The sequence below is a fragment of the Bidens hawaiensis genome, unplaced genomic scaffold (genome assembly GCF_021521415.1).
Source record: "Bidens hawaiensis isolate Kalapana, Puna unplaced genomic scaffold, B.hawaiensis_p1.1 tig00031945_1, whole genome shotgun sequence".
Classification (NCBI taxonomy): domain Eukaryota; kingdom Viridiplantae; phylum Streptophyta; class Magnoliopsida; order Asterales; family Asteraceae; genus Bidens; species Bidens hawaiensis.
In genome coordinates this window covers 2,114-18,425 of record NW_027495404.1, presented here as the reverse complement: position 1 = coordinate 18,425, position 16,312 = coordinate 2,114, and the positions used below count along the sequence as shown (strand labels likewise).

Here is a 16,312-nt window from a genome sequence, read left to right as displayed (position 1 = left end):
TGATGATACGAAAAAACTAATCAAACTTGACAAATCCTAGACAAAGCCTAATTATAGCAAGATGTGAAAGATGTTTCTACCAAGTTGTTAAGTTACTAGTCTTAGAGGTGCACAAAAAACCTGAACCCGGGACCGGACCCGAAATAAATACTCGGAACCGGTTTTTCTAATACCCGGGTTTTTAATACCCGAACCCGAACCCGACCATACCCGTAGGGTACGGATAGGGTATGCATTTTGACACTAAAACCCGAACCCGAACCGGACCCGATTTGTACCCGGTAATACCCGAAAACCCGATTTGTACCCGGTAATACCCGAACCCGGAACCGAGGTTTTCCAATACCCGAAACCGGGTATTTCAAATACCCGATGTATACCCGAAAAATACCTTAAAAATACCCGAATAACACCCCTAAAAAGTGTAAACTTTTAAAAAATCCAATCTATATAAAAAAATACAGGAAAAAAACCCGAAAAAACCCGTAAATAGAGTTTTTTCAATACCCGATAATATACCCTACCCGAACCCAATGCATAGGGTATGATTTTTAGAGACAATACCCGACCCGAACCCTACCCGACTATTACCAATACCCAGTCATACCCGAACCCGGTTCTATACCCGAACCCGGGTATTTAGAAAACCCGATTTGTGCACCTCTAACTAGTCTCATAAAATACACTCATGTTTAAAGAGCATGGATTTGTCATTCAAAAAATATATATTTCGCTAAGTAGCGTAGCGCATATCTTATATTGATTAACACTAGCATGCCTAGTTTTAAACACTAAGTCAGACATTTTAGCTACACTCTGCAAAACATAAAGTTAGTAGAATGAAAACAGTGATGATGAGATGTTAAGTATTGCATAACTAGAAAATTAAAATAACATTAATACAAATCCGTGGATTCTCAAAAGCCAAACTCAGCACTAAAGTTCAACATCCTATACATTAGGCTGCAATTCATCCCCTCAAACTAAAACCATTACAAAAGTCAAAAGCATCCACCTTCATTAATAAACTTCAAGCCATCCTGATCACAAATCAACACAAAAACAATAGCCAAGTTTTTTTTAAATCAAGCAACAAAATAATAAAAATGTTTCAAAAAATTTAACCAAATATACCTGCTAATCAATCACCTCTTGCTCTTCATAAAAACACCAAATTTCTTTAACATGTTTCCATTCTTCTTCTTGGGTGACTCGTCATCCATATCCTCCAAGAAAGGTGAATTCAGCTTCCCGCTAATCGTGTGAGTATCAAGAGACCCTGTCCTCTCCACAAACTTCCCATTAGTCCCACCTGATATCATAGCAGCAGCCGCTTCAGCTGCCTTCCTCCATTGATCAGTCTGCACTTTTAAACGCCTCAACTCGGCTTCCATTTCCGCATTTGCAGCCTGAGCTAAATTCAATTGCTCGGTAACCCTCTCTGCTTTCATTAATGCTTCTATTTCACCAACTCTTCCAGTTTCATTATTCACATAATTTTTCTCCATTTTCAGTTTTTCAAGTTCTTCTGTCATGTTCTTTAATTCTGTTTCGTTTTCAAACTTAATGCGTTTCAAGTCTTCCAGCTCGGCTTCCAATTTCTTGAAGTTCATAACATCTTTCTCAGTTGCTAAAACTGTTTTCTTCATCTTTTCATTTAAGTTCTTATTTTCTTCTGTTATGTTTTGCAGTTTTGCCTTCATATCTTCCAACTCAGCATTTGTTTTTCCCAAATGTGCCTCCAAAAATGGAACTTTTTGGCTCGATTCGGTTTTTGTTTGTTCCACAAGCTCGTAAGCTCTCTCAAGCTCTTCCTTTAACTTTTTAACCTCCATTTTCACACGGTTAATCTCTTCTTGATCACCATCATCATCATTAGTATCATCCGCAAGTTTACGGTTTAGCTTGCTAACAATTTCTTCCAATGAAACCACTTTAGCTTTCGATTTCTCCAACTCTACTGTTAAAGACTCACAAGATTTCATGGCTTCCAATTTCTCTAACTTCAGTGTCTCTTCTGTTGACTCGACAGTTTCCAGTTGTTTACGAGTTTGACTCACGAGTTCCAAAGCTCTAGCCTCAGAATCTTGAGAATCGTTCAGTTGAATTTTGAGTTCTTCAACAATAGCAAGTGTTTCGGACAATTCCAGCCTTAACTTCAGCATCTCATCGTGAGCTGATTCTGCATGTTTAGCATGATTAGCTTCAGATTCTGCCACCTTTTCAAGCTGCATCATGAGTTTCTGAATCTCATTCACGGCGGCAGCTAAAGCGGCAGAGTCCATAGAGTGATGGTTTTTGACAGCATCAAGTTCGGACTCCCAGGCCCGGTCCCGGTCCTGCGAGACCTTAATAAGTTCTTGAAGTCTTGATTCTCCAGAAGCCGATATCTCATCAAGCTGCTGTTGTGAATCTTGGAGCTTTTCAGTTATTTCAACGAGCTGCTTTATGGCATCTCCGGCTTCCTCATGGGCACGTTTCTTCAATGACTCCGATTGGCTATGTTGGTCCTTTGTTTTCTTTAGTTCCTCTTGGATATTTGCAAGCTGAGCTTCAAGTTCAGATACTCGGCCAGGGCGTTTCTTCTGCATTTTTAAAAATAATTAATAAAGTACAAATAATTTAAAATAACTCATAAATGCCTGACTTATTATTAAAAAATGATACTTTTACATTTTAATAGTTGAGAGCTTATGAAAAACATTTAAAACAATGTATGCTTGTAAGCATTAAAAATCCACTTATTCAGACCCTTTGACCAAATTATATGATCTCATTTCAGTCATCTTGAGTTCTTGACTCATTTATGTAAAGTACGACTAAAATCAACCCGTTGCTTATTTTGCGACTTAAATTAAAAGTAAAATGATTTGACTTCTAAAAGTAATATATATACCTCTGTCGGAGTACGAGGTGATCGACGGTCGACAACTTTTGGACTTCTAGCTATAGGTGTTTTAGCAACTGGATTTTGAGATGCAGAATTATCAGTCTCGGTTCCTGATGTTTTAAGCTGTCTTGCGGTTTTTTGTGTCCTCGGCGGCACCTCCAAGGGTGTAGCTCTGTTTTTAGATCAGATTCATTTACGTGTTAAAAAATATTTTCTTAGTAGGATAAAATCCTATATCTAAAAACACATCAGATAATATTATTTCCATATTACAAATATTCTTTCACTCTATTAGAATATGACATAGGTATAAAACCGATAGTCCGTTACACTGAATATAATATATAATGTTGAACTCATAATGCATATTTTACAGAACTAGTTAAACCAGATGGGCTTGTGTTGACACTGTAGTAATGATCAAGGGAAAATTGGTAATTTTAAGATTTTCCAAAAATGGTCAAGATAAAGATTTTCATATAATAAACACTAAAAGTGGACAGCATGAAACAGTGGTTCATTGTTAAGTCAGTATCCAAAAAGACCACTCTACAAACTGTTTAAAAAGCAACCAACTTTAATAAAGCAGGCACACCTCAGGCTGAGGGGTGTGGGGGCTCTAACGGGGGCGCGAGTGGGGGCTCCAGCCAATAATATTGTGACGTGTGGCAGAGAGAGAAACTGGATAAGATGTGTGTTGGAGCCCCCGCTGGAGCCCCTGGCCCTGGTGTGGAGGGGCTCCAGCGGATTTTTTTTTTTATTTTTTTATAAATATATTCAAAAAACGTATTATTAAAAAAACTCATAAATTATTAAAAAAAACACACATTAAAAAAAAAGTTTGGAAGATGGGTTGATTTTGGGTTTTTTTTTGAAGTTGTGGTAATTGTTTTATGTGATTTTGGGTGTGGTAATTGTTTTATGTGATATTGGGTTTATATATAGGAAGAATACTTTTTTTTTTATTAAATTAAAGAGCCCAACGGCTCATTTCTGTACTCCCAACGGCTCTTTCACGTCTCCCAATGCCCCTTTACGCCTACAGGTCCCGCGAACCACCTTGCGCCTGCTTTGAATTCCGTGCTCGCGCCCCTCTCGCGCCCCTCTCGCGCCCCGGTGGTGTGGTGCTCGCGCCTGGGGGCGCGAGCGGAGGGGCTCTCGCGCCCCCGCTGAAGCCCCGCACCCCTCAGCCTCATAATTTATAAAAGACTAAGTCCATAACCTGAGTGTAAACTGACAAACATACTGCAATGTACTAACTTCATTGCATGAAATACAAGTCACTATAGTATGATCATAAAAGATTGGTCAAATTACTGCTGTAAAAAAAGTACAAAACATAGTTCTAAACAAATACACAACATTGCACACTGTTGCACTTAAAAGCCATATCAAACCAAATATCTTGGAAAACACAAAAGTAACAAATATAAATAAAGATAAAAATATCATACCTTGTCTTAGGAGTTTGCATTGTCTAATTTACCCTTGAGTGAAAGCAATTATCTAAAAAGGCCCACCTGAATAAAGCAGTTGACCCACAAATCCTATAATGTTTTTCAAAAGTAAACTTAGGTCAGAAATATAGATTATTATAAACTTATGTAAACAATGCATATGTGAAAGAATGCCAATAATTGAAAGAAACCAAAACTAATGTCAAATAAGAAAAATACAAAAGCCAAGATTTAAACAAACAACATAATCCTTATCCCTTCAAAGAAACTCAATATAAAATACCCCCACTCCCAACAACCAAACTAACACAAAAAAAACATATAATTAATACTCACAAAATATAGATATAACTAATATTGATCGTAAAATATAAGTGTCTTTCCTTTCTCGAAAATATAATCTTGATCGATAATCTTTATCAAATGCTATTTAAAACATTAAAATAACAATCATATATGTTTTTGGAATATATTCAAAGAATGATGAACAAAGAAACAAGATCAAAGTTTATTCATGTTGTTGGATAAAAGATGTAACTATAAAAAGAAAGACAAATATTATTAGACAAGATAATCTTTATACTTTTGCTCTTTTAACTTCATAATCTACTCTTGTGCTTTAAAAAGATAACTGTACATGTTACAAAATTACAAATTATGCATATTTAGCAAAAACAATAGTGGAAATCAATATTATCCACACAGCCTCAAAACCATGATAAACAAAAAACATTGGAAGCTTTTTTCCTAAGACAAGGATTGAATGGGTACCAAGTGACCCTACTGTGTCTGTATTTACAACAATTGTAAAAAAAACCCAACTTAGATTCTCATAGATTTTTATCAAAAAGACAAAGCAATAACAGCATCTCCTAGCAAACATGTAATTCCAAATATAATACCAAAACTAAAGTCCAAATTTGTGTCTTAAAATTCGAGTTTTTTTTTAATAACATAAAGCTGCTGCATATTTTTTTCATTTCAGTTTCAAACTAACTAATTCAAGTTTTCCAAAATTACAATATACAAACAATAAGACTGATTAACTAAAACTTAAAATTAAAAAATGTGTTCTTTATATATTTATTGATTAGAATCTTGAAGTTGCGTATAGTTCAAAAAATCTCCCAAAATCCAAAAAATAACTGGCATGCTGACAGAAAAGACCTGTTATGAAATGAACCCAGAACTGAATTTGACTGAAAAGTGGTGTGAAGACAAAGAAGCTGCTGCATTCAAGTTTTCATGATAGTGAATTTAATGCCATCTTGAAATACACATAAAATATTAAATAAAATAATAAAATGTATTCCATTTTAGTTAACTTAGAAGCTCCCAACAAGTGCAATAAATTCAAATTCTAAAAGCATCTAAATTTCCACCAAACAGATTCTATATGAAGCACACAGAAAATCACACACAAGCAAATGAGCAATACTGAACCATCATCTAATTAACAAAATAACATAACTTCATATACAAAAAAAAAACCCCAAAAGGTTAGATATATGAAAATGTAAGTACAAAAAAGAGAGGTTATGAATGATTAAAATGAAGGTTACAAGTGTACCTTAAAAATGAAAGCTAGTGTGAATGTAAGATAAGTTAGTGACTGGATTTGGATGAAACAGGAGAATAAGAAAACCTAGGTTTAAGTACAGGAAGATGAAGATTGAGAGTGTTTGGTTGTGTTGTTGTAGTTCCCAATGACGACTTATTTGTACGAAAAGAAAACTAAACTTAAACAAAGAAGACGAGAAGTGAGCGGTTGCGTTGTATTTGTATTGGAAACGGTCTACGTTTTACTTCACGCGCTCTACAAACACGCTCTCTAGCTAGACTCACATGCTTTAGGTGGGATTTTTAAACTCTTTTGGATAGGAGGATTAACGGGGTTAACAATTTCAAATGCGTAAATTGTGGTTTGTTTAGATATGTGGTTTTGGCTAAATAGTTTTAAATTTATGATTTGCATTCCATGTGGTTTCATTTCACTTGAAATTAAACTTGAATTCACCAATCTTGTTAACTCTGGTCGTTAAACTGATCAACGTTCCCCTCACATGAAGTGTTGTTTTGTCACACCCCCCCCCCCCATATAAACCCCAGGAATTGAAGGCAAATTGATGAAAATTATAAATTTAAAATTATTGAACTAAAACTGTAGATTTGTACCAAATCACAAACACGAAAACCACAGTTCACTCATGTCAAAATAAGAGTTTATTTTAGATCCATGGTATATGTGATATATGATAACTACTCATGTGTCATGTGTATGTACTCTTTATAATGTTTGGGCAAACTAAGTTCCAATGAGGTTATTTGACAAGTGAGTATCAGTTTAAGGCATAGTAAGATCTATTAATTAAAAAAGTGTGATATGTAATTTTGTTTATTTTCTTAAATAATTGAGATTAGTAGGCTAGACTCAATTGTCTTCCCTTATTGGTACATAGAGCTTAAAATTTTCTTATTGTCAGTCATGACATGTAAAGTAGTTATACGAGTCGTGTACATGTTTGATACTTGTGTTAATTGCGTTGTTTCTCAATTTAAGGCATAGTAAGATCTATTAATTAAAAAAGTGTGATATGTAATTTTGTTTATTTTCTTAAATAATTGAGATTAGTAGGCTAGACTCAATTGTCTTCCCTTATTGGTACATAGAGCTTAAAATTTTCTTATTGTCAGTCATGACATGTAAAGTAGTTATACGAGTCGTGTACATGTTTGATACTTGTGTTAATTGCGTTGTTTCTTTTTTTTTTTTGAACAACTTTCCATTAAAACACTATCCACCAACTTTTGCTAACAAGTAACTAACAGAAGCTGGTAAACACAAAGAACAACAAAATTATCTTATAGGCCTATTCCACTTTAACCAATCTAAATCCAAACATTTGGATCTATTCTAAATCCATAAAAAACTTAGAACTTTAATGTCACCAAGAATGTTCTCTATCTTCAATGGCCTATTAGAGAAAATAGTATTGTTGTGGGCCTTCCAGATACACCAACAGGCGACCATAATAATAGATTGCACTATCTTCCTCTTGTGCTCTTTTTCCGATATATGTTTATGAACGTCAAAGATGTCATGAATTGAGACCGTGAAAATGGGAGGAATGTTGCACCAAGAGCTGATGCTTTGCCAAACGACCGAAGCCACGTAACAAGAAGTGAACACATGATCCACCGACTCTGTTGACGCCATACAACAACTACAAATACCCGGCCCGACAAAGACTTTTCTTTTTATTAAGCTGTTGGTCGTGGCCAACCTATCTTGAAGAGCCTTCCAAGCGAACACATTCACCTTCAAAGGGACCCAAGAGTTCCACTCCAAAATTCTCTTTGGCGGGAGGGGAAGTGCTTGGTATAAAAGCTTTTTCACCGAAGCTATCGAAAATAACCCGGATTTGTCACCACCCCATTTCCATTTGTCGTCACCTTCTTTGAATCTGAAATAATACATCTTCTCTAACAATCCCATCAACTCGCTTACTGCAGACTCATCCATGGGGGGCTTCTTCCAATTCCAATTCATCATAATTACCTCATCCCTTTGTCTACATCTATCTGCCACTAGACAACCTTTTGAGGCTTCCAAAGAGAATAAATTAGGATACAAAATTTTTAAAGGATATCCGTCTAACCAAACATCCAACCAAAATTGAATCTTTAACCCATTCCCAACTATCCCTTTGATTTCTTTAATCAAAGAAACTTGAGAAGATGCAAGAAAATTATCAATTTTTGCAATGTTGCCCCAAGTGCCGTTTATCTTTTTGTTATATGGGAGAGTCGGCCACGTTCGAGGGGTTTGATGTATAGACTCTATAACCCTTCTCCATAACCTACCTTCTTCCACCTTATACCTCCACCACCACCTAGCAAGAAAAGCTAGGTTTGAATTTCTAGGCGAGCATAAACCCAATCCCCCGTCCCTTTTCGCTGAATTCACACGATCCCAAGCAACCCAACTAATATGTTGTTTCTAACATGTTAAATACCGTTAAAACACGAATTGTCAGCCTCATGTATTTGTAACACCTTGGGAAAACCTCACATCTTTATATTATGTTATATCCACATTAGATACGAGGCCATAAGGAATACCGCCTTAAAAGCATCAATGTGCTTGAGCGTAATGGTTGAGGATAAGAGGAGAATTTAATATATAAATGTGTAAAAACGAGAGTAGTATTATGATGAATGGTATCCAGGTAAGTTTCCACTTGAGCAACAACAAATTCAAGAGCCTTTTGTAGTCAAAGCATACAGTATTGATAACACGAAAGATCGGATGTTACAGTAAGACCTAACAGATTTTAATATCTCTATTTTTAGAAAACTGGTAGTAATTTTACACACACTTAAAATAAAAAAAAAGTAAACGTGCATAAATTTTAGGAACGAGTAAAGTGCCATTTTAGTCCTTGTGGTTTGGAAAATAATGCGAATTTAGTCCAAAAGTTTATTTTTTTCATATGGACCCTCCACGTTTCCCAGTTCTTGCCAATTACATCCAAATCACTAACCCCGTTAAATTTTATCGTTAAGTCAGGGGTAGACATGTCTTTTCACTCTTTCTTTATTATAATATTTATTTTAGTAAACTTCGGTTTTCGTCCCTCTGGTTTGTCAAAATCTGCAGTTTTAGTTCAGTAGTTTCAAATTTGCAATATTCTTCTTTATGGTTTCATTTCACTTGCAATTAAACCCGAATTTATTAACCTAGTTAAGTCTTGTCGTTAACCCATTTGCGTGAGCCTTTTCTTTCTCTCCAAATAAACCTCAGCCCTAACTCGCAACCCCCTCACGTGAGGGGCTGGGGTGTATTTGGGGAAAAAGGGAAAAAAGAAGGAACAAAATTGCCCCTCACGTGAAGGGCACACTGATGGGTTTAACAACCAAACTTAACGAGATTAGGGAATTCGAGTTTAATTGCAAGTGAAATGAAATCATAGGGAAGAAAATTGCAAACTTAAAACTACTGGACTAAAACCGCAGATTTGGACAAACTATAAGGACGAAAACCGCAATTCACTGAAATAAGTATTATAATAAAGAAATAGTGAAAAGACATGTCTACCCCTGACTTAAAGATAAATTTAACGATGTTAGTGATTTGGATGTAATTGGCAAGCATTGGGAAACGTGGAGGGTCCATATGCAAAAAATAAAGTTTTTGCACTAAATTCGCATTATTTGCCAAACGACAAGGACTAAAATGACACTTTACTCTTTTAAGAACCAAACATGTTACGTTTCGATAAATCATTGGACTACAAATGTGTGAACGAAACTTTGGGACAAAAACCATAATATGAGGATGCCATAAAAACCATCCGTATATATATTTTAAAAATGATTATCTATCTTGTTAGTTTAGATAATATAATTGATTTTTTCACAAGTGTTTATAACAAACAAAAGGCCATCTTACATCAGTTTTCCAGTTATAAATTTAAACAAGCTCATTTTATAAGTCATATACTTTCAATGGCAGTGACATCATTTTACTTGCTTTTTAATCTACCATTCAATATAAAATATATACAAAATTAATTGATATACCGTTTTCTGTGCAAATTAATCGTTCATGTTAGTCTACTTCAACTTGTATTCAAGCACACAGAAAATGTAGCCAACATGATCATATTGATTATGAAATATGTATTTAATTATAGGGTCAAGTTATTCTACAAAGGGTAACAAAAATGAAAAGTGTGAGAAGTCATAAATAATTGACATGTGTCAAGTGGGGCCAAAAGAAAAAGGGTATAGAGATAATTGTACACATTTTCTTTCTCCACATGCAAGTCACATGTTAATACCCCCATCATTTTAGAACGTTTATAACTTTTTCGTATGAAATTTTTATTTAAAAAAAATTCATCATGATAACAAGCGTTTTTTTATCTTTAATATGAGTATGATTTTGTTATATAAAATTTAAAACAAAAATCACGTCATTGTGTCTTTTTCGCACACCATTGTGTCTTTTTTCGTCATTGTGTCTTTTCGCACACCATTGTGTATTTTCGTTTATCATTGTGTCCTTTTTCGTCATTGTGTCTTTTCACACACCATTGTGTCTTTTTGCTTATCATTGTGTCTTTTTTCGTCATTGTGTCTCTTCGCACACCATTGTATCTTTTCACACACCATTGTGTCTTTTTGCACACCATTGTATCTTTTCGCACACCATTGTGTCTTTTTTCGTCATTGTGTTTTTTCGTCATTGTGTCTTCTAACTCATCGTTATGTTTTTTTAAATACTAATAACACCATTGTGTAATAATAATATGTAAAAATAATGATAAAATAACAACAAATTATCTAATACATAAAACACAATGATTAATACATGCTACACAATAAATTAAAACGTAAAACACAATGGTGAATACGTATAACACAATGACCTAAAACGTAAGACAAAATGGTGAATACGTATAACACAATTACCTAAAACGTAAGACACAATGGTGAATATCTATAACACAATGACTTGGAACGTAAAACACAATGGAAACAACATATTACACAATGACTTGAACGTAATATATAATAAACGCAATACTATTTTTCTCAAATTAAATGAATTTGTCATATGTCAATCCGAATAAAAGACAATGATTGTATTACACAATGACTAAAAGTTAATGACGAACAAAACGACACAATGACGTAATTCTTTGTTTTAATTTTTGTCTTTAATATGAGTACCAATTGAAAAATATAAGATCAAAATCTATAATACAATTCATATGTAAACTCAACTAAAAGACACAATGAATAACAAACAAACACAATTAAAAAAAACCATTAATTTTTTTTATTTTTATATAACAATATGATACTCATATTAAAGATAAAAAAAACGCTTATTATTATGGTGAATTTATTTTTTAAAAATAATGTCGTATGAAAAAGTTATGGACATTTTAAATGATGGGGGTATTAACATGTGTCTTGCATGTGGAGAGAGAAAGTTAACAAATGTGGATCAAATTTTATTTATTGAATTAATCTCAGCCATTCAAATTTAAAATCAATGCACTAAATTCCTTCTCACCCTTCTCATTTTTATTGTCATTTGTATTTTAACTTTATCCTTTAATTATATTATAAAACTAAACTAATGTTTAATCCTGTTAATACAGGAATATGGGAAAGGATTTTGAAGGATGGGGAGAGGGAGGCCCACAAAGTAACCCTTGTGACCTTGTCCATTAAAGGAACATAATAAGTATATTTTGGGCCATAGCATTAATGGCATCGCATGGTAAAACACTAAAATGGATAGTCTCTCTTGATCCAAAATAAAATATCTTAATTTTTAAGAGGTACAATCACTAATGCATAAAATACAATCAATAATGCATAAAATTTTAAAAATTTGAGGACAATATAGTATTTTTGACATCATGTACGGTTAAGAATGTTTACTTTGCAAAATAGTTACAAAAATGATCCTTCAACTTTAATACAACTTTGGTAATTTGTAAGGTAGTTATAAACCCTCCATCTTTACCCATCTAATTGACAAATTCATTTAAATATTTTATTTCTTAAATATTTTTTTAATATATTGTGTTTTAAACAAAAACGAACCTACCATTGCAATATGCTTATTTTTGTTGACGTTTTAATGTAAATTTTGTTTTATTTTGAGTGTTGATTATAATATACAAGTCAATTAAGCATAAGAGTACAACTCAAATATGCAATTATGAACCTAAAATATAATTACAAATTTAACCCTTTAACTATACTCAACTTTTGTAAATTTAATTAATAATTACATTTCCACCCCCTTAAGTTTACCCATATAATCATATATATATATATATATATATATATATATATATTCTTTTTCTTTGATTTTCATTTATATCTTTAAATATAATACGTTTTAATAAATTTCAAACATACAATCACGGCGTGTTTATTTTTGTCGACGTTCCAATGTAAGAATATTGGTGTGCATGTTATAAACTTATAACCAAAATGATTTCGTGTCAATTAAAAAAAATATCAAATTTGGTTTAAGTCAAAATGCCGTCAAAATGAGTTTTGATTATTTTCTTTTAAATACTTTTATTGTTTTGGGTCAACGATTGAGGACTTTGACAGGTCAAAATGCCTTCGAGTTATAACTGTATGTAAGTCAAATGAGTTTAGGCCATTATAAAAAAAAGTTTAAAATCTTGTTTAGGCCAAAACATGCAATAAGTAAAATGAGTTTGAGTCGTTTAAGAAACAAAAAGTTCTCAATTTTGGTTATGGTTAAAACATGTTATAAGCATAATGAGTTCGAGTCATCTTAAAAAATGGTTTTGGTTTGCGTCAAAACAATTATATTCAAGATGAATCCAGGTTATTAAAAAAAAACCAATTTTGGCTCTGGGTGATAATTAAATCTTTGGTCGTTTATGAAGGTTTCAAAAGACTCCCAAATAACACTGACTAACATAGTAGATTTAGTTCAGGTCAAAATGCCCAGTAAAATGAGTTTCGATCATTCTTTTAATATTTTAATTTTTCCGGGTAGACGATCGAGGACTTTGATATGTTAAAACGGGTTCGAGTTATAATGGGATGTAAGCCAAATGAGTTTAGGTCATTATAAAAAAATCGAGGACTTTGATATATTGAAACGGGTTCGAGTTATAATGGGATGTAAGCCAAATGAGTTTAGGTCATTATAAAAAAAATCGAGGATTTGTTCAGATTAAGATGAGTAATAAGTAAAATGAGTTTGAGACATTAAAAATAAACTGTCAACTTTGATTCTAGTTAAAACATGCTATAAGCATAATGAGTTCGATTCATCTTTAAAAAAATAGGTTTTGGTTTGCGTCATAATAATTATACGCAATACAAATTTGGGTCATTTAAAGAAATTATCAGTTTTGCCTGTGGGTGAACATTAAATTTTTGGTTGTGCATGAAAGTTTCAAAAGACTTTCCAAATAACCATGACTACCATAATAGATTTGGTTCAGATCAAAATACTCAGCAAAATGAGTTTCGATCATATAAAACTTGATTTTTATTATTCGTATACTAATTGTAGCATACAAAAAGTAATATTCATTTTTTGAAAATTGTATTATGCGATATGTTTAAAGAGTTGTAACTACTAAAAATATGTTTAAACATATTGTCATCACCGAAGCATCGTACGGGTATACTAGTTTTAAATAGTAAAGGTCGTTTTCTAGGGGGGAAACACGACATAGTTAACACATGGGCTTTATTAAAATAAATATATTAAAACATCTAACAAATAACCTTAAAACAGGTCTCTAAAATCAGGTTTGATAATTCAAACTATGAATTATCAATAACTAATACTCCATTTGTTTAAAATATGATACTATCTGCTTTGTTTTATTACATTTACTTACTAATTTGAAGTTATTATAATCCATTTGTACGACTGTACGACTTGTTTTAACTGAAACTCATTCCGCCCAATCCTCATAATCCATATCAACCTGTCGCCCAAACCGCCTACTTTACAAGACATAAACACAAATATAAAATCTTATTCGTCAAGGTTATAAACAAACACAAACACTCCATGACAACAAAAACATATAACTTTGCTTGTGCCACCGTCTATCAAGCACCCATGTATGATCACCAACATGGAAACGCAACGATAAACAATAGCAACAAGCACAATCACAAAACATACAAAAACATAACACAATAACAAAGTTCACACCAAATCCAAAATTCATAAACATAGCGGTTCATTTCTTCTTAGCTGCAGCTTTGGTTATCTTCGCAGGTCCTTCTTGTCCACACTCTTGATCACACCAACCGCAACCGTCTGTCGCATATCCCTCACAGCAAACCGTCCCAAAGGCGGGTACTCAGAAAACGTCTCAACCACCATAGGTTTGGTTGGAACCATCTTCACAATACCCGCATCACCATTTTTCAAAAACTTTGGCTCCTTCTCGAGTTCCTTACCCGACCGCCTATCAATCTTGGTTTGCAACTCAGCAAACTTAACCGCAATATGAGAAGTGTGGCAATCGAGCACGGGTGCATACCCGTTCCCAATTTGTCCCGGGTGGTTCATAATAATAACCTGGGAAGTGAAACCCGCAGCACCCTTAGCAGGATCATCTTTCGAGTTAGAAGCAACATATCTGCGTTTAAGATCCTTAACCGCAACATTTTTAACATTAAACCCGACATTATCACCAGGAACCGCTTCTTGAAGCGCTTCGTGATGCATTTCCACTGATTTCACTTCAGTGGTAAGCCCGGTCGGGCCAAAAGTCACCACCATACCGGGCTTGATAACACCCGTCTCAACCCGTCCCACGGGCACTGTCCCAATCCCACCAATCTTGTACACATCCTGAAGTGGTAGACGAAGCGGCTTATCTAAAGGCCGCTTCGGTTCACTCACATTGTCAAGTGCTTCAAGCAATGTAGGTCCTTTATACCAATCTAGATTTGTAGACCTTTCAATCATATTATCCCCTTCAAACCCGGAGATGGGAACGAAGGGGATTTTGTCGGGGTTGTACCCGACTTTTTTAAGGTAAGACGACACTTCCTTAACGATTTCATCGTACCTAGACTTGGAATATTTAGGAGTTGTAGCATCCATTTTGTTACAACAACATATCATTTGCCTAACACCAAGAGTAAACGCGAGCAAAGCGTGTTCACGAGTCTGCCCGTCTTTAGAAATACCCGCTTCGAAACCACCAGTAGTCGAGTCGATAATAAGGACAGCACAATCAGCTTGTGATGTCCCGGTAATCATGTTTTTGATGAAATCACGATGACCGGGTGCGTCAATGACCGTGCAATAATATTTGGTGGTTTCGAACTTCCATAAGGCGATATCGATGGTGATACTGCGTTCACGTTCGGCTTTGAGCTTGTCTAGCACCCAAGCGTATTTAAAATGAGCGTTTGTTCATCTCAGCAGCTTCCTTTTCGAACCGCTCGATGACACGCTTATCGATGCCACCGAGTTTGTATATCAAGTGTCCGGTCGTGGTTGACTTTCCAGAGTCAACATGACCGATGACCACGATGTTGATATGAACCTTTTCCTTACCCATGATTAAACTGAGCTTGCTCTGAAAATACAAGATCACATAAGAATATAAGATCATTGTTAGAGAACGTAGCTAATTATTTTTTTTATTTTTTATTTTTTGTATTAGACTGGCAAGTTAAAAAATGTAAATTTTTACCCAACCCGTTTTGACTAGTAACCTTAAAAAAGTAAGCTAGAAAGTCAAAATCGATTAAAGGCTATAAAACAAGTTTGAGAAAAGATTAAAATGATATACGGTGATCGAATCATGATTTGGTATACATTAGGTAATTCAAAAACCTAGGAACAAATTTCAACAAATTTACTTAAAAATTTAAAATCACAAAAGAAAAAGCATGTTTAACACAGCATAAAAAAGTGATCATACTGACGATCAAATGGAGCATATGATCAAGATCAACAACATAAATACACAAAACAAACAGGTAATAAATAGATATTCATAGTTTATAATTAATATTACTAATAATTTATAGTTTATAATAATATTACAAAAAAGTGTACACTCAAACCTTGGATTTCTACGATGACAATATTGAGAAATGAATGCCAAGAAGATGATTTTGAAGGGAGTATCGGGTGCATTATATACCACAGATTTAGATCACTAGCTCTTGACTTGCTACTCAAGGGTTTGCTTTCGGCCGTTTGATTGTTATTGACCTAACAGTCTACGTTGGTCGTGTTTCTTTGCCTCCACGGCCATGACAAAATCCCTAATTTCAATAAACTTGGGCAGCACGTATTATTAAATATTAGCTACGAAGTCATAAATATCCACATCAACGTTAAAAAATAATTAAGTTATCTAACACATCATATAGTGAAACCTGTTAACTTGATAAGTATCAT

At 34.0% G+C, this 16,312-nt stretch overlaps 1 protein-coding gene and 1 pseudogene across 1 annotated transcript; both read right to left on the bottom strand.

Moving 5' to 3' along the window:
- Positions 1-864: 864 nt before the first annotated feature.
- On the bottom strand, positions 865-6,044 carry LOC143582775 (interactor of constitutive active ROPs 2, chloroplastic-like). The gene is made up of 5 exons (XM_077065267.1): positions 5,918-6,044; positions 4,345-4,437; positions 2,897-3,062; positions 1,135-2,585; positions 865-1,040 (listed from the first exon to the last, which is right to left on the bottom strand). Exons 2-4 carry the CDS (start codon positions 4,362-4,364, stop codon positions 1,146-1,148), a joined length of 1,626 nt encoding a protein of 541 aa, XP_076921382.1. The 5' UTR covers positions 4,365-4,437; positions 5,918-6,044; the 3' UTR covers positions 865-1,040; positions 1,135-1,145.
- A 7,852-nt stretch (positions 6,045-13,896) lies between these two features.
- LOC143582764 (elongation factor 1-alpha pseudogene) lies at positions 13,897-16,016 on the bottom strand (annotated as a pseudogene).
- Positions 16,017-16,312: the final 296 nt, after the last annotated feature.

What these genes read in the sequence shown, in the direction of transcription:
- LOC143582775 (XM_077065267.1), bottom strand. Translation starts at nt 4,364, where the DNA reads ATGCAAACTCCTAAGACAAG. An exon ending in ATGCAAACTCCTAAGACAAG is followed by an intron (nt 3,063 to 4,344) that starts GTATGATATTTT and finishes ATCTAAAAACAG; the next exon opens with AGCTACACCCTTGGAGGTGC. An exon ending in CACCTCGTACTCCGACAGAG is followed by an intron (nt 2,586 to 2,896) that starts GTATATATATTA and finishes TTAAAAATGCAG; the next exon opens with AAGAAACGCCCTGGCCGAGT.